General features: G+C 44.4%; 1 protein-coding gene across 1 annotated transcript in view; it reads right to left on the reverse strand.

The window, feature by feature from the left end:
• Positions 1-17,645, reverse strand: part of Nek11 (NIMA related kinase 11) — a 202,127-nt gene that overhangs the window by 86,135 nt on the left and 98,347 nt on the right. The window contains exon 9 of the mRNA XM_028756839.1: positions 14,638-14,705. Coding sequence (XP_028612672.1) covers positions 14,638-14,705 — 68 coding nt within the window. The remainder of the gene's footprint in view (positions 1-14,637; positions 14,706-17,645) is intronic.

Consider the following 17,645-nt stretch of genomic DNA (forward strand, 5'->3'; position numbering starts at 1 on the left):
AGGAAAGAGAGGCTTCTTTAAAGAACAATGCAGAGAAAGGGGGAAGGAGGGAGGAAGAGAGGAAGGGAAGGAAAAAGAGAAAGAGAGAGAGAAAACAGTTTTACTGGAACAGTTTTACAGAGACAGGTGGCCAGGTTGCCTGTGAAGTCAGAACGAGCCAGAGAATGAGGAGACAAAAGATTAGAAGAGGTTTGCAGAGTTAGTCTGAATCCAAGTAGAGCAATTCAGTCAGAGGCCAAGAGGAGCTGCTTTGAACTAGTCAGCTTGGAAAGGAGACTGGGCCAGAGCATCTGAGTTGAACCAGCCAGCCAGAGTCCAGAAGGAGCTAGAGAGTGTGAGCTTATTTAGCAGTAGGCCTCTGAGATGATGATTACATCTGATGAATAAGTTACTTATACACGGAACCACATGCCTCTCACATAACTTCCTCCTCTGCTCCTTCTTCACCTGGCCCAGAACCCCTGTCTCTCAGAATTGTATGTTCCCTCATCAGCCCCTCTACTTCCCCTCCTTCCTCTGTCTCTCTGCCTTTTTTTTTAACAGCCATTCCCTAATTCACTTTCTCATTTCGTCTCCCTTCTGCTCTTCTCCTTTTCATCTCCCCTTCCCATCCTTGGCTTTCAAACTTGAGTGTGACATGGTACAGCAGATTTACATCATTTCCCAGTTTGCAGGAGAGTGTTTACATTGTGTACACACTTAAAATCTTCAGGAATAAAACAAAATTTTCAGAAATAGAGACCCTCAAAACTACAAGTGGCACTTTGGTATTTACCATTCTAGTCTATATTTCAAAAAGATGTTCGAAACTCACAAAAAAGTGAGTTTTCAATCCATGGTTTTAAACACAATGGCTTAGAATGCTGGCTTCTGCATCAACGAGATCTGTACTTCCATCAAGACTAACTGTGGCTCTACAGCACTGGGTACCAATTTAACTTTGTGCATTCTGGTTTTCTCATCTGTAAGCTACAGATGATTATCTGCCTCTGAGGTTATTGTAAGCAATCAATGGGATAACAGGAACAAGGTATTCATGTCATGGTATTCTACTCAATGAATATCAGCTGCTATCAGAAGCTATACAGTGTGGCCAACATTTTGATTTTGCCTGTTAATACCCAACATCAGGAAGAAATATATCAGACAATTATAGTTACAAACCAAATGTGAAATGTTCTTTATTTTAAATATAATCAGTCTGTATAGGTTTTCAGAACTGACTCAGAGGCACAGAGTGGAATGATGTCTCATTGGTTCTTTGTGCTGGCCTCCACAAAGACCTATGGGCACTTTATTCTCTCCCATCATTCCTCTGCTCCACTAGGACCTCTAAGTTCTCTTCGAACAGCTCAGGAGGACATGGGAGTGAAAGGCTTGCTAGGCAAACTGTAAGCATCATAGGTTATATGGTCTTTATTGACTGCTTTGAAAGTAAACAATACTCAAATGAAGAGTGTGTGTTTCTGTGTGGCTGGCAGGTCATGCCTGTACAACTCAGACATTTTTCTCTTGCAAATGATACCACCTCCATCTTCCCATAACTGGGTTCATTGTGCATAAACAGCCTTAGTACCTTACCATCTTGGACCTATGATCTAACAAGGAAAGGGTGATCAAGGGTCAGGATTTATGCTACCCATATCTGACTCATGGGACAGACTGGGATGGCTCCATCTGCAGTATCTATTGAGCTTACTGCACTGCCTTGGTGCTGCTGAGAAACAGAATTGTTTTCAAATGGGAAAATCAGAACAAATGTAAGCCCGACTCAAGTGTGTTTGTCAAGCTGCATGTTTTTCTGTAGCGAGCCCAATTTGAAGCCTTGTTCGGCTAAGGCTCATTTCTCCTGTCACTGAGGGAAAAACAGACTGTGATAAATAGCTTTAATTTTCTCACACCCTGAAGTGAGCCTCATAACAGACACATTCCAGATTTCTCCTGTGCTGAGTGGGCAGTGACAGGGCACTCTTATGAAGGAATCCAATAATGGACGTCCGAGCTTGGACACCAGTGTCACAAATCCATACTTGAGGGAAAGAGAAGCTATTATCCAGTTCCACAGAAAGGGTGGCCTTTGTCAGATACTTCAGTCAAGACCTAAACAAATCCCTTCTAAGATGACAGAGTACTAGGGTCACCTATAGGACTTGTTAATTAGTACACAGCACTAGGTTTCAACCCCCCAAAATGCTGATTTGGTACTTCTGGTAGCATGTGAGAATATTTATTTATTTGTTTATTTATTTATTTAGTGTGTGTGTGTGTGTGTGTGCATGTGAGTGCACATGCATACACAGGTAACTTCCAAGGCCAAAAGTAGGTACTGGATATCTTGGAGCTGGAGTTATACGTGGTTTTGAACCACACAACTTGGGTGCTAAGAACTAAATTTGGGTGCTCTGCAAGATCAACAAGTACTCTTAATCACTGACCCATTTTTTTCAGCCCCACAATTTTCATTTCTATGAAGTTCCAAGCTGATGTGGATGCTGCTGGTCCAGGAGCCATACCTGATAACAACTACTCAAGTAAACGTATCTTAGGACATACAGAATCACTTTAATAAACATGTGATCCTGTCCTAGCCCTACAACTCCACTCTTTGTATGCTAAAGCAAGCCATGAACAGAGACCACCTACATCAGAGGAGCTGAAGCTGTGCTCTCTGTGGCCTCAATTGCTTCCGATCTCTATGGTGATGTAAACAATGAGACAGTTTCTGCTTTGTGACCAGGAATATGGAAGTGAGTGGTGAGCAGCCTCAGGTTATGCACAGCACTGTGTGATTTTAAAGGCACATTCACAACTATTATTTCATTGACGGTTGTATCAAGTCTTCAAGTTAGACCAGGATGACCTTTCTAGAGTTACATCTGACCATTGCTCAGATAAGGAAAGTGAAAGCTCAGACAGGCTAATACAAGAGAAAGGTCACACGGATGCATACACCATGACCATGGAGCTAGAAAGTAAACAACCTGAAGCCCAGCTTCTGGGTTAGGGTCATTTTACAGTGACTAAAGAATGTTCATCTTTGCTGCTAAAAAGTCATGACTGTCCCCCAGAAGCTCTGAAAGACACTGGACAATAAGGTGTGGGGTTCTGGCTTAAAACAAAATGTGACTCTTACTTAAGCCAGGAGGTCGTCTTACAGGAGCTGAGAACAGTGAGTGCCAGGGCCTTATCTCAGATGGGTCAGATTTACAAGTGCATGAGAGCCATCTAGTCATCCAGTTAAAACAAGGCTCCCTGCAAGAACTCCAATTCAGCAGGCCTGGGTAAGGTCCAAAATACTGCACTTGTAATGATGCTTCCAACATGGAGGAGTAAGACAATCACACTGAGCGTTGGAGGAGAAACTGGCATAGAGGTGATGTGTTAGATAAAAGCCTCTGTTGTTTCATGTATTGTTAGACCAGCTCTCTGTACTTCTGAAGTAATCAGATATACAGTACAGAACTTTCGTTAAAGAGCTAATTTTCCTGTATGTTGTTTCAGACTAAATCAGCCTTCTGTAAATGCTCTCGTGTGTGTGTGTGTGTGTGTGTGTGTGTGTGTGTGTTGGACTCAGTTGTCTTCCTCAATCACTTCCTGCTTCCTTTCTGAGGCAGAGTCTTTTGCTGAACCTGGAGTTGACTGAGTCAGCTCTTGCTAGCTTGTCTCAGGGATCTGTCTGTTTCCACTTTGGGGACTCTGAGATTACAGGCAGACGTTGTGCCTGCTTGGCTTTTATGTAGGTGCTGAAGATCCAAACTCCAATCCTCGGATTGCAAACACGTTATGCTCTGAGTCATCTCATTAGCCCAAGCACAGATATTCAGGAGGATAATCACCTGCTTATCTATTATCATCCCAAGTGATTCCTATCACTGGTATGCCCTGTACAAAGAGTAGCAGCACCTTGGATCTCAACCGAAATACAAGTTCTAAGCCCATCACCTACCCTGACCTATTTAATTAGTACAATGTGGGCTGGGGATGGAGCTCAATGGTACAATACTTCACAGGGCTTTGGTTCAAGCCCCAGTACCATAAAACATAATGTGTGCCTCAACAACCCCTCCAGGTGAGTCTGATGTGCACTACTAATTCAGTACAAAACTGTCACTTAATGTCTGTTCAAATTAAAATAATGTCCCTAATAACCTATGAGCCCAGGAGGGCAGATCCATGCATGTCTTGATCACTGTGGCATCTCCATGTTGGCTCAAGGAAGATACTCAAAACTTACAGGATAAAAGAGTCCTAGGATCTCTAAAAGGTGTGGGCTTGTGGACTGCATTGCTGCGTCCCATTTGAAGGTTCTCGGAAGCGTCGTTAGAGGGTGACGGAGGAGGAAGGTGCCACTGGAGCTCCACTCCCACTCCATCTTTTCTCTTGCATGCTCCGAATGTATCTGTCAGATACTGTAGTTTGAACATTAAATGTCCTTTAAATGTCCATGTGTTGAAAGCTTGCTCCCAACCCATAAAGTTAATAGAAAGCAACGGAATTTTTAATATGCAGGATTCTGTTGACAGGTCTCAGGTCACTGAAGGCATATTCCCCAAGGACATGGTGGTTCCAGTCTCTTCCTTGCTCTTTCATGTTCTTGCCATGGGGTACCTAGGCCTGTCATGTGTTCCCCATATGATGTGCTGACTCACCATGGGTCCCAAACCATAACAGAAACAACTGGTCATAGGCTGAACTTACCCAAACTGTGAGAGAAAATAAAGAGAAAAGTCTTTGTGAGTTGACAATCCCAAGTGTTGGTGACAACAGTGTGGCAGTTTGACCAGTAATGGCCTGCACAGGCTCAAATACTTAAATGTGTGGTCAGAAGGGAGAGATGCTACTTGACAGAGATCAGGAGAGGTTTGGCCTTGTTGGAGTGGGCGTGGCCTTGCTAGAGGAAGTGCTGAGGTTTTAAATGCTCAACCCAGGCCCAGTGTCTTGCTCCTCCTGCTGCCTGATGATCTGGATGTGGAACTTAGCTACATCTGCAACATATTCCTGCCTCTATGATGCCATGTATTCTGCCATGACTACTGGACTAAATCTCTGTAACTGTGAACCGGCCCCAGTTAAATATTTTCCTTTATAAGAGTTGCCATGGTTGTGGTCTCTCTTCCCAGCAGTAGAACACTGAGACAGAGAGCTGCTGAGGACATTTTCATTCTACACTTTATAGCCCCATCCTGCAGACCCATCAAGTTCAAGGTCTAAGCCAAAGTTACCCTAGAGTGTGATGCAGCTCATAGCAGAGTATGGGATTTTCTAGGTGCTTCTGCTGTCTGCTGGGGGCAGATATCTAGCTGACTTATGGGCTGAATCATTATCAGTAGATAAAGGCACTGATAGAGAGACAGAGCCGCTGGAGACAAACACTCCCCAGGGAGAGATAGCCTGTCTGGTAGACTCCATCATAGCTAAAATATTTCCTAAACCCTCATCCTTCATTCTCCCCATAGCCAATGGGACACTCCATGTCCCACTCCTGGATAGCACACAACTTTGCTCATACAACCTGACAAAAAAGACTCTGAAACTCGGCTGACTGAGAAAAGATATTTTATCAATTTCTAAACTTCAAACTAATGTTGTTTTTTTTTTTTGTTTTTAGTTTTTGTAAACCATCTCTCCCCTGCTGTGAACCAGAGGATGGTTCATCTGGGCTGTTTGGTGAATCATCAGCTGGGACTGAGGCTATTCTCAGGGTGTCCCAGTACTTGATGTCGGCCATTAGAATTACTCACTGGGTTCAGAAGCCACTGAGAACGAAGGGGCCTCTGCAATAAAGGCAGCCATCATTTCTTCTCTTGGTGAGCCTGCCTTTTAGTGACACTGTGGGCCCATTGTGGAAGTCCCAGAGAGGCAGTTACTCCACATTCCAAATGGCTGTTGCCTCTGTATTTCATTACAAAGCACCCTTTTCTGGGCCTGTGGGAAGGGATTGCAATTTTCAATCACTGTAACATTTAGTGGGACTGGCGCTTGCGGCAGCACATTTGCTAAGGAACAATTTAGATGGATGTACGGTCCAGTGGCGGATGTGGGGGCCTCCAGTGACATAACAAACTCATTGTCTGAGGGAGAAATGTATGGTCCATATAGCTTTAACAGCCAGCTCTGCAGAGCTCCCCGTCTCACACCTCCACAGTCTTACACAGTGGACCGCAAATCTTGCTGAAAACACCAACTCCTTCAGTGAGCCCTCAGTACCAACAGAACTCAGTACAGAAATCTTAGTTTGGCCTTTCTATCAGCAGGTTGTAGCCTGCTTTCCCAGCCTGGCCTCCTAATAAGGAATTTGATAGCTTTCCTTTACAGACACAGTCAAAGGAACTTGGACTGGGTGATCTTGGGTCAAGGTAGAGGCAAGTAGGTGTGTGTGTGTGTGTGTGTGTGTGTGTGTGTGCCCACAGGCATGCGCTGGAGGGGGTATGCTCTACCATTGGGCTTCATCCTCGGCCCTGGTTTATTTTTCCAGTGCCTTGCAGACACTTGACTTTGTAACCTGAACTCTGTGTTTTTCTTTGCCCTGTTGTTTGTCCTGAAGTTGTCTCCTGTTGTCCAACTTCATTTCTTTAATGTGCTACTCCTTCTAGAATTTTCCTATCAGAATTGTAGCCACCAGCCAACGTGGCTACTTAAATTACAATTATTAAAATTAAATGACAAATTCAGCCACAACAGCTACATTCCATGAGCTCAGTTGTCATATGTGACAGAGTTTGAGGGTATTTCCACCAATGCCATGCTCTAGAATGTCTGGTCTCTACCACTTCCCCTGCTGATCCACAGCCCATAATTTCAGCCTTGAGATGTGTTTACTTCACCTCTCTTACCCTCTGCTCCTCTCCCAGCCAGCACACTACCCACCAGCACCAGCTCCCACCCTTGCAGAGGAATATGAACCCCCAGCACCCGCCTCAGGCTTAGTGGGAGGGAGATGGTGACTCCATCCCATGCCAGCCCTGGGCCGGAGCCACATCGAAGAACTTTCCACATGCAATCCTCAAGCCTATGAGATGGCTTCTCTACCTCCCTTTGCAGAGTCTCTACACAAAGATCTTTTGGTTCAATGCCACCCTCCACCTCAGGGAAAAGTGCCCCATGAAACACCCAAGTCCCACTGGAAGCCACCTGACACATGGTGTAACAATCGTCAAACTATCAGCAACTGCACGCTGAACTAAACATCAAATAGAAACGATGCAGTTCAAGTTGTGGGGGTGGGAGCTGCTAACAGCTGCTTGGTTTTAGATCTCTTCCATTCTTTACTCTCTGGGTGCTATAATGAGCTATAGGTGAGCACCCTGACCTTTTCTAAAATAAACCCTTAAAACTAGGGCTAAAATTAACTGCACTGATTAGCTTAGCCTACAGCATCACACATGAGACTGTGAAAAGAAGAGATTTTCTTAGCCAGAATGCATATTCATGACCCTTTCAGTATGGAGGGCTAAATTAAGGATAGCACAGTACCTTTTATATACATATAGGACATCAGGTTCTACCATTTTATTCAAAGGGACATCTCTATATTTGATTGAGAACCCTAAGGGTCTTCCATTCTCCTTATACACAGGAAGAACCAGGAAGAAGAAAGGGAGGGAGGAGAGAAGGGAGGGAGGAAGAGAGAGAAAGGGTGGGGGGATGGGGCTTCATGATCATTTTGGAAATAGGTCTCCCTTAAGCTTTAGAGTCTGTGATTTTTATATTATGTGTCAAACTAATTCTCCCTTAGGCAAAACTATAACATTTCTCTGAACATTTTTTTCTTTTTTCTTTGCAGAGCAAAAGCCAAAACAACTGGACGAAATTTGTCTTTTCTCCACCAGATTCAGAGAAAGGAACAAGGGCTGGGATATCCACGCTCTGAGGGGCAATACAATAGATTGCTCAGTGGCCTGAGAGTTGGCACAATGGCTATATGGCATTTGCTGACACATGACACTTTACTTTGGAGACCTTAAGCAACTGGGTTAAGTTCTCTGGGCCTTAGATGTATCATCTATAGCATGAGGCTCAGCAGCCTAGCACCCAGAGTGTGGAGGAGATGATCAAAGGCACTACTGTGCTCTCAGGTGCAATGACCCATAGCTGGAGGAATGCGTGGATTGACATTGCAGTTACTCTGGGCTTTTATAGCAGAACTGTAGAGTATGTGGCTGAAATACAGAACTAATTGTTACAGTTCCAAAGCCTAGGGAGTCTAAGATTAAGGTGCTGGCAGACTGGTATCTGTTCTTGTTATTTGTAGACAGCCCTCCTCTCTTATCTTCTCACATGACAGGGAGCAAAGAGACAGAAGGCAAGTTATTTTGTGTCTGTTTACAAAGGTGCTAATATTATCATGAGGGCTACAGTCTCATGCCTTATCTACCTCCTAAAGCCCTACTGGGGAACGGAAGGGTATGAAAGTATGCATCTCATTTCAAACGGTATGCAAAAGTGACCTGAGACCTTTGGCAACATTTGGATTCAAGCATCTCTGACATGTCTGGAATGGCAGAGAGGCTGCTGGCCCAAGCAACCACACTGTGGGTAGTGAACGAATAAACACGACTTTCTACTCCTACCCAATGAACATTTGTCTAGAAACAGTACTATAACTAACACTTGTATGAAGTTTAACACTCTGCATTGCTACAGAATAAGGCGTCTGCTCCTCCCTCTTATTTCATGCTGGCTGTGTTTACTCATTAACAGCTTTTCTTCATATACATGAAGTGTGTTTAGCAACTTGTTGACTGACACAGAGTCTTGTGAATCAGTCAGGATTCCCCCTTTGATGAAACTCTCGGTCCATATTCTCTCTTTTCCATCTTGTTTCCTGGAGAACTAGTCTCCCATTAGCAGCTCCTCTGCTAACTCAGCAGCCGGAGGCAGAAAGAAGCTGCCAGAAGAGGCTTGCTGGTGTAGGACAGTCTCTGTTCACCCATATGAACACTTAATATACAAGATGAGCAGGGATCACAATGAAATACATGGGGGGGCTGCTGCCCAGAGATTGTGGACATGGTGCTCTGGAAGGTTCCCATCACACACATCAATTAAGGCACACATTTCTGATTGGGCTTAGGACGTCATGTCATAAAGCTGGCCTTTGCCTCTTCGTAGCTTGGTGAAATGTTGATGGGCTCATAGGGATCAAGGGAGAGGAAATATTTCGTGGCTATGAAACCTGGAAACAGTTGGCGTCTCATATTCTCAGAGAATAAATAGGAATACGTGTATATTACACATTTTACAAATCAATGACAGAATGATAGGAGAGACGGGGAAGAAGAGAGAGGGAAAAGACAGACTTAGGGTGTGTGAGTTAAGACAGAGTTTCAGGATTATCTCATATTGTCACAATTATGGAAACTGACAAGCCCCAAAGTCCGCAGGATAGACTATGGGGCAGGTAGCAAGCAGCAGGCTGAAGACTCAGGGAAGGGCTAGTACTGCGTTCTTAAGTCCAGTGGAAGCTTGGGTCTGGATTCTCTCTTTGATTGGGTAAGACCCACTCATTATGCTCTACTCAAATCCGCTGATTAAAAAATGATCGAATAAGCACATTAATAGCAGCATATAGACCGGTGTTTGAGGAAACCTGATTACTACTAGCCTTGCCAGCTAAACCTGTAACAAACCACCCCAGGATCTGCTGGAGTGGTCTCTTCAGCTTGCTTTCTGACCTAGAAAATGGGGTTGTCAGAGGACTCGGGCCACCCTCTCAGGAAGCAGATGATAGGTTACTTCCAGTACTGAGGAACGCCTTGGGACTTACTGATCACATGTAGGTAGGGGTGTTTAATCAGTTCTTAACAAGCCCCTAACTAATGTCAGAACCAGTCCCCTGCCTCAGAAAGATTTTTCTGGAAGTGTTTGTGGTGTCCTGCCTACAACCCTCTGGCAGATTTCTCTCCTGCATTTGTTTGCAGAAAATTCTGCCTTCACTTAACCTGGGGTTTTCAAGCCTCACTGGGGAGCATGCTCAGGTGGATATTCAATGTCCACCATGGGCAGGACAAGGTAAACAGGCTGCCCTACAGGTGTGTGGAGCCCCACTTTGGCAGGCAGCATGTCTTGTGCTGTGTCATACCACACAGAAAGTATTGGCACAAAAGCTTGGTAACCAAAAATCACTTTAGGGGGTTAGGGGAGGCTGGAGAGATGGCTCAGTGGTGAAGGAGCACTGGCTGCTCTTGCAGAGAACCTGGGTTCAACCATCTGTTACCTCACTTGCAAGGGATCAGATACCCTTTTCTGGTATCTGTGGGCTCCATGCCCACAGATGACACACAGATATACATGCAGCCAAAACACCCATATGCATTCAGATAAAACTTAAAATTAACTTTAAAAATTACTTTTTATTGGAGACTGAGGTAACAACAGGCATCTCAGGTCAAAGAGCACACCAGTAAAACCAGTAAAGACAAAACAAGAATCTCCACAAGCCTCCCCCCAGCAGACCTCTTACAATAGCCGGAAATTATTTCCAACTTTTGGAAAAGCTACCTGCTGTGGATGAGGCTCTCGAGAAAATGTCTCTGAGATGATTTCTAGGAGGGTTCCTTACCTGAAAGGCCCAGTACAGTTCCACAAACCTAAGCTCATGGATCTCTAAGGACAATAGCAGGGAACAGTGCAGATGTTCACAGAGAGCCTCTGTGGGCTAGGGACAAGGGATTTAAAAAAAACAAAACAAAACAGGCAGTTGCCTCTCTCCTTGAGCACTGGCAAAGCAGGTGGTGGCCCGAGAATATTCTCCCACCGAGCCAATGCTAGGAGGCTGAACATAAGGAAATGGTCAGGTTCCAATGGGGTCCAGTGGTTGGGCTGTGGTGCTAAGGGGGAATTCCCCTGGCATTTATTTGACTCCCATCAGCTTTGTTGGGATGTTCCCATCTGGCTTCTCAACTCTGCCACTGCTGCTACACACCTTCATGGAGCACAGGGAGGGGGCGCAATGCTTCTTGCCCTCCATCCTAAATGTGCCTCAACTTCTCACCCAGAACCACATCTCCATCTGCTTCTTGCTTTTGACTTTTGGACCAGCTCTCTCACGGCTTGCTTTTCATTTACATACTAATCTGCCCAGTGGATTTTAACCCAGGCCAAGTTCCAAGTCGCCCAGAGTCTCAGTGAGCTCAGCACAGTATATGTCCACGCCCCCCACCTCCTGGTTTTCCCTCTCTTTCCCGATTTGGGCCCAATTCTTTACATATTGACACTATTTGCTCAGCCAATGTTTACTGACTCTTAGTTCATGCTTAGCTGATAAATTTCCCCCAAGAAATGAGTGCCCACAACTGAAAAAAAAATATGTTGACACCCTAGACTCTGGCGCCCTCCCCACTGGTATTATAGTCTACACTGCTTCGGACAGTTTGTGCACTGCCCTCACTGTATGCAACACATAACAAGAAAGCCCAGGGCATACCTACTGGTTTGCATCAAATTCTGTCTGTAAACAGTGATGCTAAGTCATTCCACTAGAAAATTAAATTTTCCCTCATTAGTAAGTAAGGGGAAATAGATACAGCATACATTTGTATGCTAATACTGCTAAAGGGTTTTATTTCAGTGAGGTCGAAGCCAAGTTTCAAGAGGGAGAAGGAGAACATTTTAAAGTAATTTTCTTTCCTCACTGACTTTTTCCAGATGTTTAGGACACAAAAACAACAGGCAAGCAAATGGCTAAGGCTAGGGGTCAGAAAACCGCAGCCTACAGGTCAAGTCTGCACCACCCACTTCTGTGCTGCGCCCCACATCTGTGGAATCAGCCACGGTGATGTTATCTACTGCTGCATTCTCTCTCTCATCCTCCTGAAGGGCAACAATGGAGTTAAGTAACAGCAACAGAGGTAGCATGTCACAAGGCCCCAATATTCCTACTCACTACTTAAGGGAACTTGCAAAATCTTCATACAACAAAATACCTACTACTGATGCTAAATCCCTATTTTATGGAAACCATGGCATTGGGGACAGCCTTTTGTTTGAAGCTCTGGCTGTTTCCAGAATATCTACCCACAGTAAGACTGGAGATAAATTTCAGCATTTTGTCAGTCATGGTTCTCTCCCAAAATGTCACATTCATCTGAGGTAAACATTTTACAAGGCTGACTGGCTCATTAGAACTTCTATAGTTTAGAAAGCCAGGATGCTGCAGGTCTAAAACCAAATTATATTGGGCCATCTAAGCCATCTAAATAACTATTTATTGTCTGTCCAAATGTATGACCTAACATCCTTGGAACCACTAAGTAAATCCTTTCAGAACATACAAACAGACCCTTTAGCTTCTACCAATCCCAAGGCTGAGAGTGTCACCAGATAACATCTGAGCCCTATAGCATAAGCTTCCTGCACTGCTCTAACTTGCCTAATGTCTCTGTCAACGTACTTTAAAAATGCCTCGACTCAGATCTTTCTTGTCCTGTTACTATTAAAAGCTTCATGAAATTGTTTCCATGTTGGAACATGGTACATGGGGTAACTTAAAGCTGGGTTCTCAGGCTCTCATCAACTCATATTCGGCTTCAGAATAACCACTTATTGCTTTGAGGTGAGAGCTATGTTTCTATATCAACAATGTCATGGCCTGTGAAGTTCAGACTTCTCACTGTGAAGCGGAGGCCTTTCCACCTGAGAAAAGCTGAACTCTCTCTGGATCCAAAGAACAAACTCAAGGAGAGGAAAAACTCTCTCAGTATCTGATGTCATCAAGGTGAGGCTTGCTCAGATACTTCCCATCAACAGACGCTCCTTGAGGCTATGCATGGACAGGGAACAAAATCCCAGGTGTGCCCTGTGATTAAGTAACTAGTTTTCTACTGGTTCACAGGGACACAATAGAGCTTCCTATTCACCTAGGACTTCAAGTAGGAAAAGACAAAACTCCAACTGTGAACTTTACTTAAAATCTATTTTATAGCCCTTTTGTAATACTCCTTACTGGAGGATTTCATGAGAAATTAACATTAAGTTCCTCTGGAGCGGTTACATGGGATGGCAAACACGGTTTCAGCAGACACACAGGTGCTCATCTGCAAAGGTACAGGCATGCCGCTCTTGATGAGGCTGCAACCTGAGGGAAGCTTCACAAGGGGCTTTCATTGACTGTAGCACAAGAGTGAATACACACTGACTAAGATGGACCAGTACAGCATCATTTGATGACCGCCATCACATACACAGTCTGTAGGTAGCAGAGAACAGTGTGTTTAGAGGATATGCTGCTACAATGGGTCTGGACTCTTAGGTCAGAAGAACTCTTCTCCCACTAAGTGCACAGTCTGTTCTCTCATTAAAAGGCCACTGGCACGCTAACCTCTGACCTAAGGAAGAAAATGCTTGCGAAAGGAAAATTCATGACAAGAAGCATACAAATGAACTCTTGATCCAGAAATGACGCCCATGTCCTGGGATCTCATGTCCCTTTCCTGGTTTCAACCTTGCTTCTCACCTTAGAAATAAGCATGATTCTTAACTTTCATGCCATTTCCTTCCTTGCTGGTATTCATCGGTCCAAGCCATGTCTGGCTCCTAGAGGGCAGTCTGACTTGCTTGCTCTGAAAGGCTACAGGGCATCAGACCTTAGGGAGTTTGGGGCTTTGCTTCTCTTAATTATATTTGTCACAGAGCTGAAGAGCATCCACTTCACTGTCACCAGGTACCTTCTACAGTCATATTACTTTTGTGTTGCTGTGACAAAGTCTGCCATAAACAAACTTACTGAAGAAAGACTGACTTTTCTCATGTTTTCAGAGGTTTCAGTCCCTCATGATGGGGCAGGCACGGTAGACAAAGGACACTAGATCACAGAGCCTATGAGGCAGAAAGGAAATACCTCTTTTCTTGCAGGCTTATATTTTTTTTCTTTTATTCCATCTTGACTTCCAGCCTCTGAGGTGATGCCAGCAACTTCAGGGTGGTTCTTTCCTCCCTTAATCTTCTACAGAAACACCCACCCAGACATAGTCAGAGGAGGTGAGTCTTAGTAATCTTGTAGATTCTCCTCAGTCTAACTACACAGATGATCAAGCTTGGCCATCACAAGTCCACCCCTTGTCAACCTGACACCCAAATGCATCTCCTTAAGCCATAACGTTCAGTCCCCGGCCTCCAAAGACTCTTGTTGCTTCACACCGTAAGATATTCCCAGCCCATCCCCAAGAGTGCTCATGCTCTTCATAGCTCTGCTGATGTTGGAAGTACAAGTCTATAATCTCCTTTGACACTGAACAGTCTCTTAGCTGTGAGAAATTGTGTAAGTAAAAATAAAGTTACATACTTACAGGGTACAATTACACAGAGTAAAACATCCCCATTCCAAAGGATGGGAATGTGTGATAAAAAATTGAGGGGCAGAGATGGGACCAAAGCAAGACAGAAACCATACAGGGAAAGCACTGAACCCTGTAGCTCCGTGTCCAGAACTAGGGTCCATAGTGATGTAACAAGAGTTCCCAGGGCCTGTGTGGCGCTTCCCTTGTCTTTGCTGCCTACAACTCAGGTGACCTGCTTCTTGGGCTGGTTATGCTTACAGTACTTTGTTTGCAGACAGCCGACATCACCATCGTCTCTGTCATATTTCACTGCAGCTCTGCCTTCTCCACCACACATAACCTTTTAGACACTGCTGCCTACCATGATTCTGGCACTTTCCTTGGACCGTGGAAACCTCCACGACCTCATATATTTTGCATTCTGTGTTCCTAAAAACCAGACTCAGAAGACAATGCTAAGGTCTCCTGCCAGCTTGAACAGTTGCCAAGCAATTTTAGATGATAGCCACTTTGCTTCTGAGGGCCGTGGAGTAACAAGTCCTAGAGAAACAGATTTTAGGCTGTCCTATGCACGCAAGGAGCCTTGGGGAGTTTCTCCCCTCAAGAGAAGTGTCTCTCAGATAAGTTCGCTCTTGTATACTCTTGAGCCTGCAGTTGGTGGAGTCTGACCAATTTCTGACTGAGCTGATGCAAAGGATTTTGCTTCCTTTTAATGGCTTTAATCTCTCCAGTAGCTGTACTTTCTTTAGTGTCAGCTTTAAGTGTGTTCCTTCTCTGGCAAAATGTCTCAGTTTTCAAATTTTTGGCTCTGCTTTTTGCTCCAAATTCTCACTGTAAACCTGGCTACAAGCATCTTGCAATACCCATCTGATAGCCTAAATAGTAGCTGCCTTCAATTCTCTTCTACCAGATGAATTAGTCCATCACTTTAAAATCTAGCTTCCTACAGTCGTGGGGCTTAGATAAAAATAAACAAATTATTTACCAGAATGTAGCATTCATGGCCCGAAAACCCTACTCCCAGCAGAAGCCTCTTCTGTCTGCCCATGGGCACGCTGTTATTGCCTGCATTCCTACCTTATTCTGGCTTTGGAGCTTCAACAGAATCAGTCATGGAGCTCTGCTCACAGAATTCCAGGGTTCCTCTGGTACACATCTCCAAACTCTTCCAAACTCTTGCCACAAATTAGTTCCAAAAGTCTCTGAACCTCCTTATCAGGAATAGTCAGATCAATGACCCATGTTCCTAGGATCAACTTTCTACAGTAGCTTTTCCATCATGATGACAAATGAGAAAAACAACTTGTAAGGAAGAATTTGGGGCTTATTGGGGCTTATTGTTTCTAAGCTTTCAGTCACGGCAGTACGGCAAGCAGCACAGAAGTGCATCTACCATGGTGATGACCGGGAAGGAGGGAGGGAGGGAGGGGGAGAGAGGAGAAGATGGGCAAGGAAGAAGAGAGCAAAAGGAGAGGGAGTAGATGAGAGAGACATAGGAAAAGAGGGAGAAAGGGAGGGAAAAGGAAGGAAGGAGGAAAGGAGGGAGAGGGGAAGGGAGGAAGAGAGGGAAAGTGGAGAGAGAGGGAGGGAAGGAGAGAGAGAGAGAGGGAGGGGAGAGAGAGAGAAGGAGGGGGCAGTATGCCTATGCTCCATCAGGTCTTTTCCTTTCCTCTATCATTCCATATGAGCCCCACATGTATAGGATGGTACTGTACATATTAAGGGAGGTTCACGTCCCCTTAATCATAGATAACCCTCCCCCCGAAAATATCCTGACATACCTAGATGTGTCCTTCTCAATCCAATAAGTTAACAATCGAGATTAACCAACGACAATTCTAAACTTTTATCTATGTTATTAATAAGCACTCACATTGTTTCTGGGGCCATCACAGCATTCTGTGTATAATTTCATGGTACACTTGTGCACATGTGCTTCTGTTCTGGGGCTAAACTGTGGGGCTATGTCACATGATGCCAGGGGCTATTCACAAAGATCACACACCAGTTTACACTCCAGCTAGCAAAGCAAGCATTTGTTCTACAGTTCTGCAGCCCTGGAGACAGCTGGTGCTCTCTGTCTTTTAGGTTTTTGTTTCAGACTTAGTGATTCTATCCTAGTGTCTCAGCTCCTTGGTCCACGCTCTGTGGATTAAAGGTTGGAAGTCTCTTTCCACACACTAGAAATGCTGTGCTTTACCACCATCAGGTGAGCAGTAGGTTTCGCTCTCCTCTGCAAATCATCTCTTGCTCTTCTCTCGGGATCCTTTAAGAACACAGACATCTTTGCTTGTCTGCAGTTTACTATGACTATCAGTCTGTAGCCTGCTTTCTGTATCTGTCTCTCTCTTTCTCTCTCTCTCTCTCTCTCTCTCTCTCTCTCTCTCTCTCTCTCTCTCTCTCTCTCCCCCTCTCCCTCCCTCCCTCCCTCCCTCCCTCCCTCTCTCTATTTTGCTACTTGGCATTTCTCTGTCTCTTGAATTTGTTTAATGTTACAAATCATCAATTCTAGACACTTTTATCTATTGCTCTGTGAAACATTGTTTCTTGTTGAGACTCCATCAATCATTCAGATTTGACTACATCCTTCATGCATCTTGCGCTTTCCTTTGTAACCCCATGATGCACTGTCTCTTCATAGTCTCAGCCTCCTGCTCAATTCTTTCTGCTTCCACTATATTAAGCTGCTATTAACTTCATCGGCAGAGTTGTAGATTTCCGTGCACGGCACTTTCATGTCTATATGCTGTATTGTTCTGTGATATTTTAACGGTCTTTTGCTTTCTAAAAATGCATTCCAATGTTTGCTTGTTGAGAGCTTTTGGTGCCACTTCTAGGACTCTGGCATTTGTCACTGGGCTCAGACAAGGAAGTAGGCTCAGATAAGAACATTAGAAACCGTGACCATGGGGCTTTGTTACTGCTTTGCTTGATTGCTGTCTTGGGTGATCTTGTTTACTACTTTGCTTGATTACTTTGTCTTTGATCTAAGAACTGACCATGTTCTGTTGGCTGTACCTAGAATGATATAAAAGCAGACTGGGAAGAAAGAAGGCTGCTTGAGCCTCAGCACTGTCTGGAGTCATGTCACAGTGCTGTCTAAGTGCCTTTGTCTTCTCAATCCTCACTCCCTCCCCTTGAGACCCTGCTTATAGGTTGTATCAGTTTCAATATGTCAAGTCTTTGAGGGATCTCTGTTTTAACTGGTTATGGCCTAGTCCAATCCTGTGGAAACCTGCTGTATCTCTCTACATTATCCGAGGGTGTCCACTATGTTTTATAAGATACCATCTTTAATTTACATTTAGTTTTTTTTTTAAACCATTCCACCCATCTTCTAGAACACTGCATCCCATAAGGCAGAGGGTG

Source organism: Grammomys surdaster, unplaced genomic scaffold, assembly GCF_004785775.1.
Source record: "Grammomys surdaster isolate TR1022 unplaced genomic scaffold, NIH_TR_1.0 126131, whole genome shotgun sequence".
In the NCBI taxonomy this organism is placed as follows: domain Eukaryota; kingdom Metazoa; phylum Chordata; class Mammalia; order Rodentia; family Muridae; genus Grammomys; species Grammomys surdaster.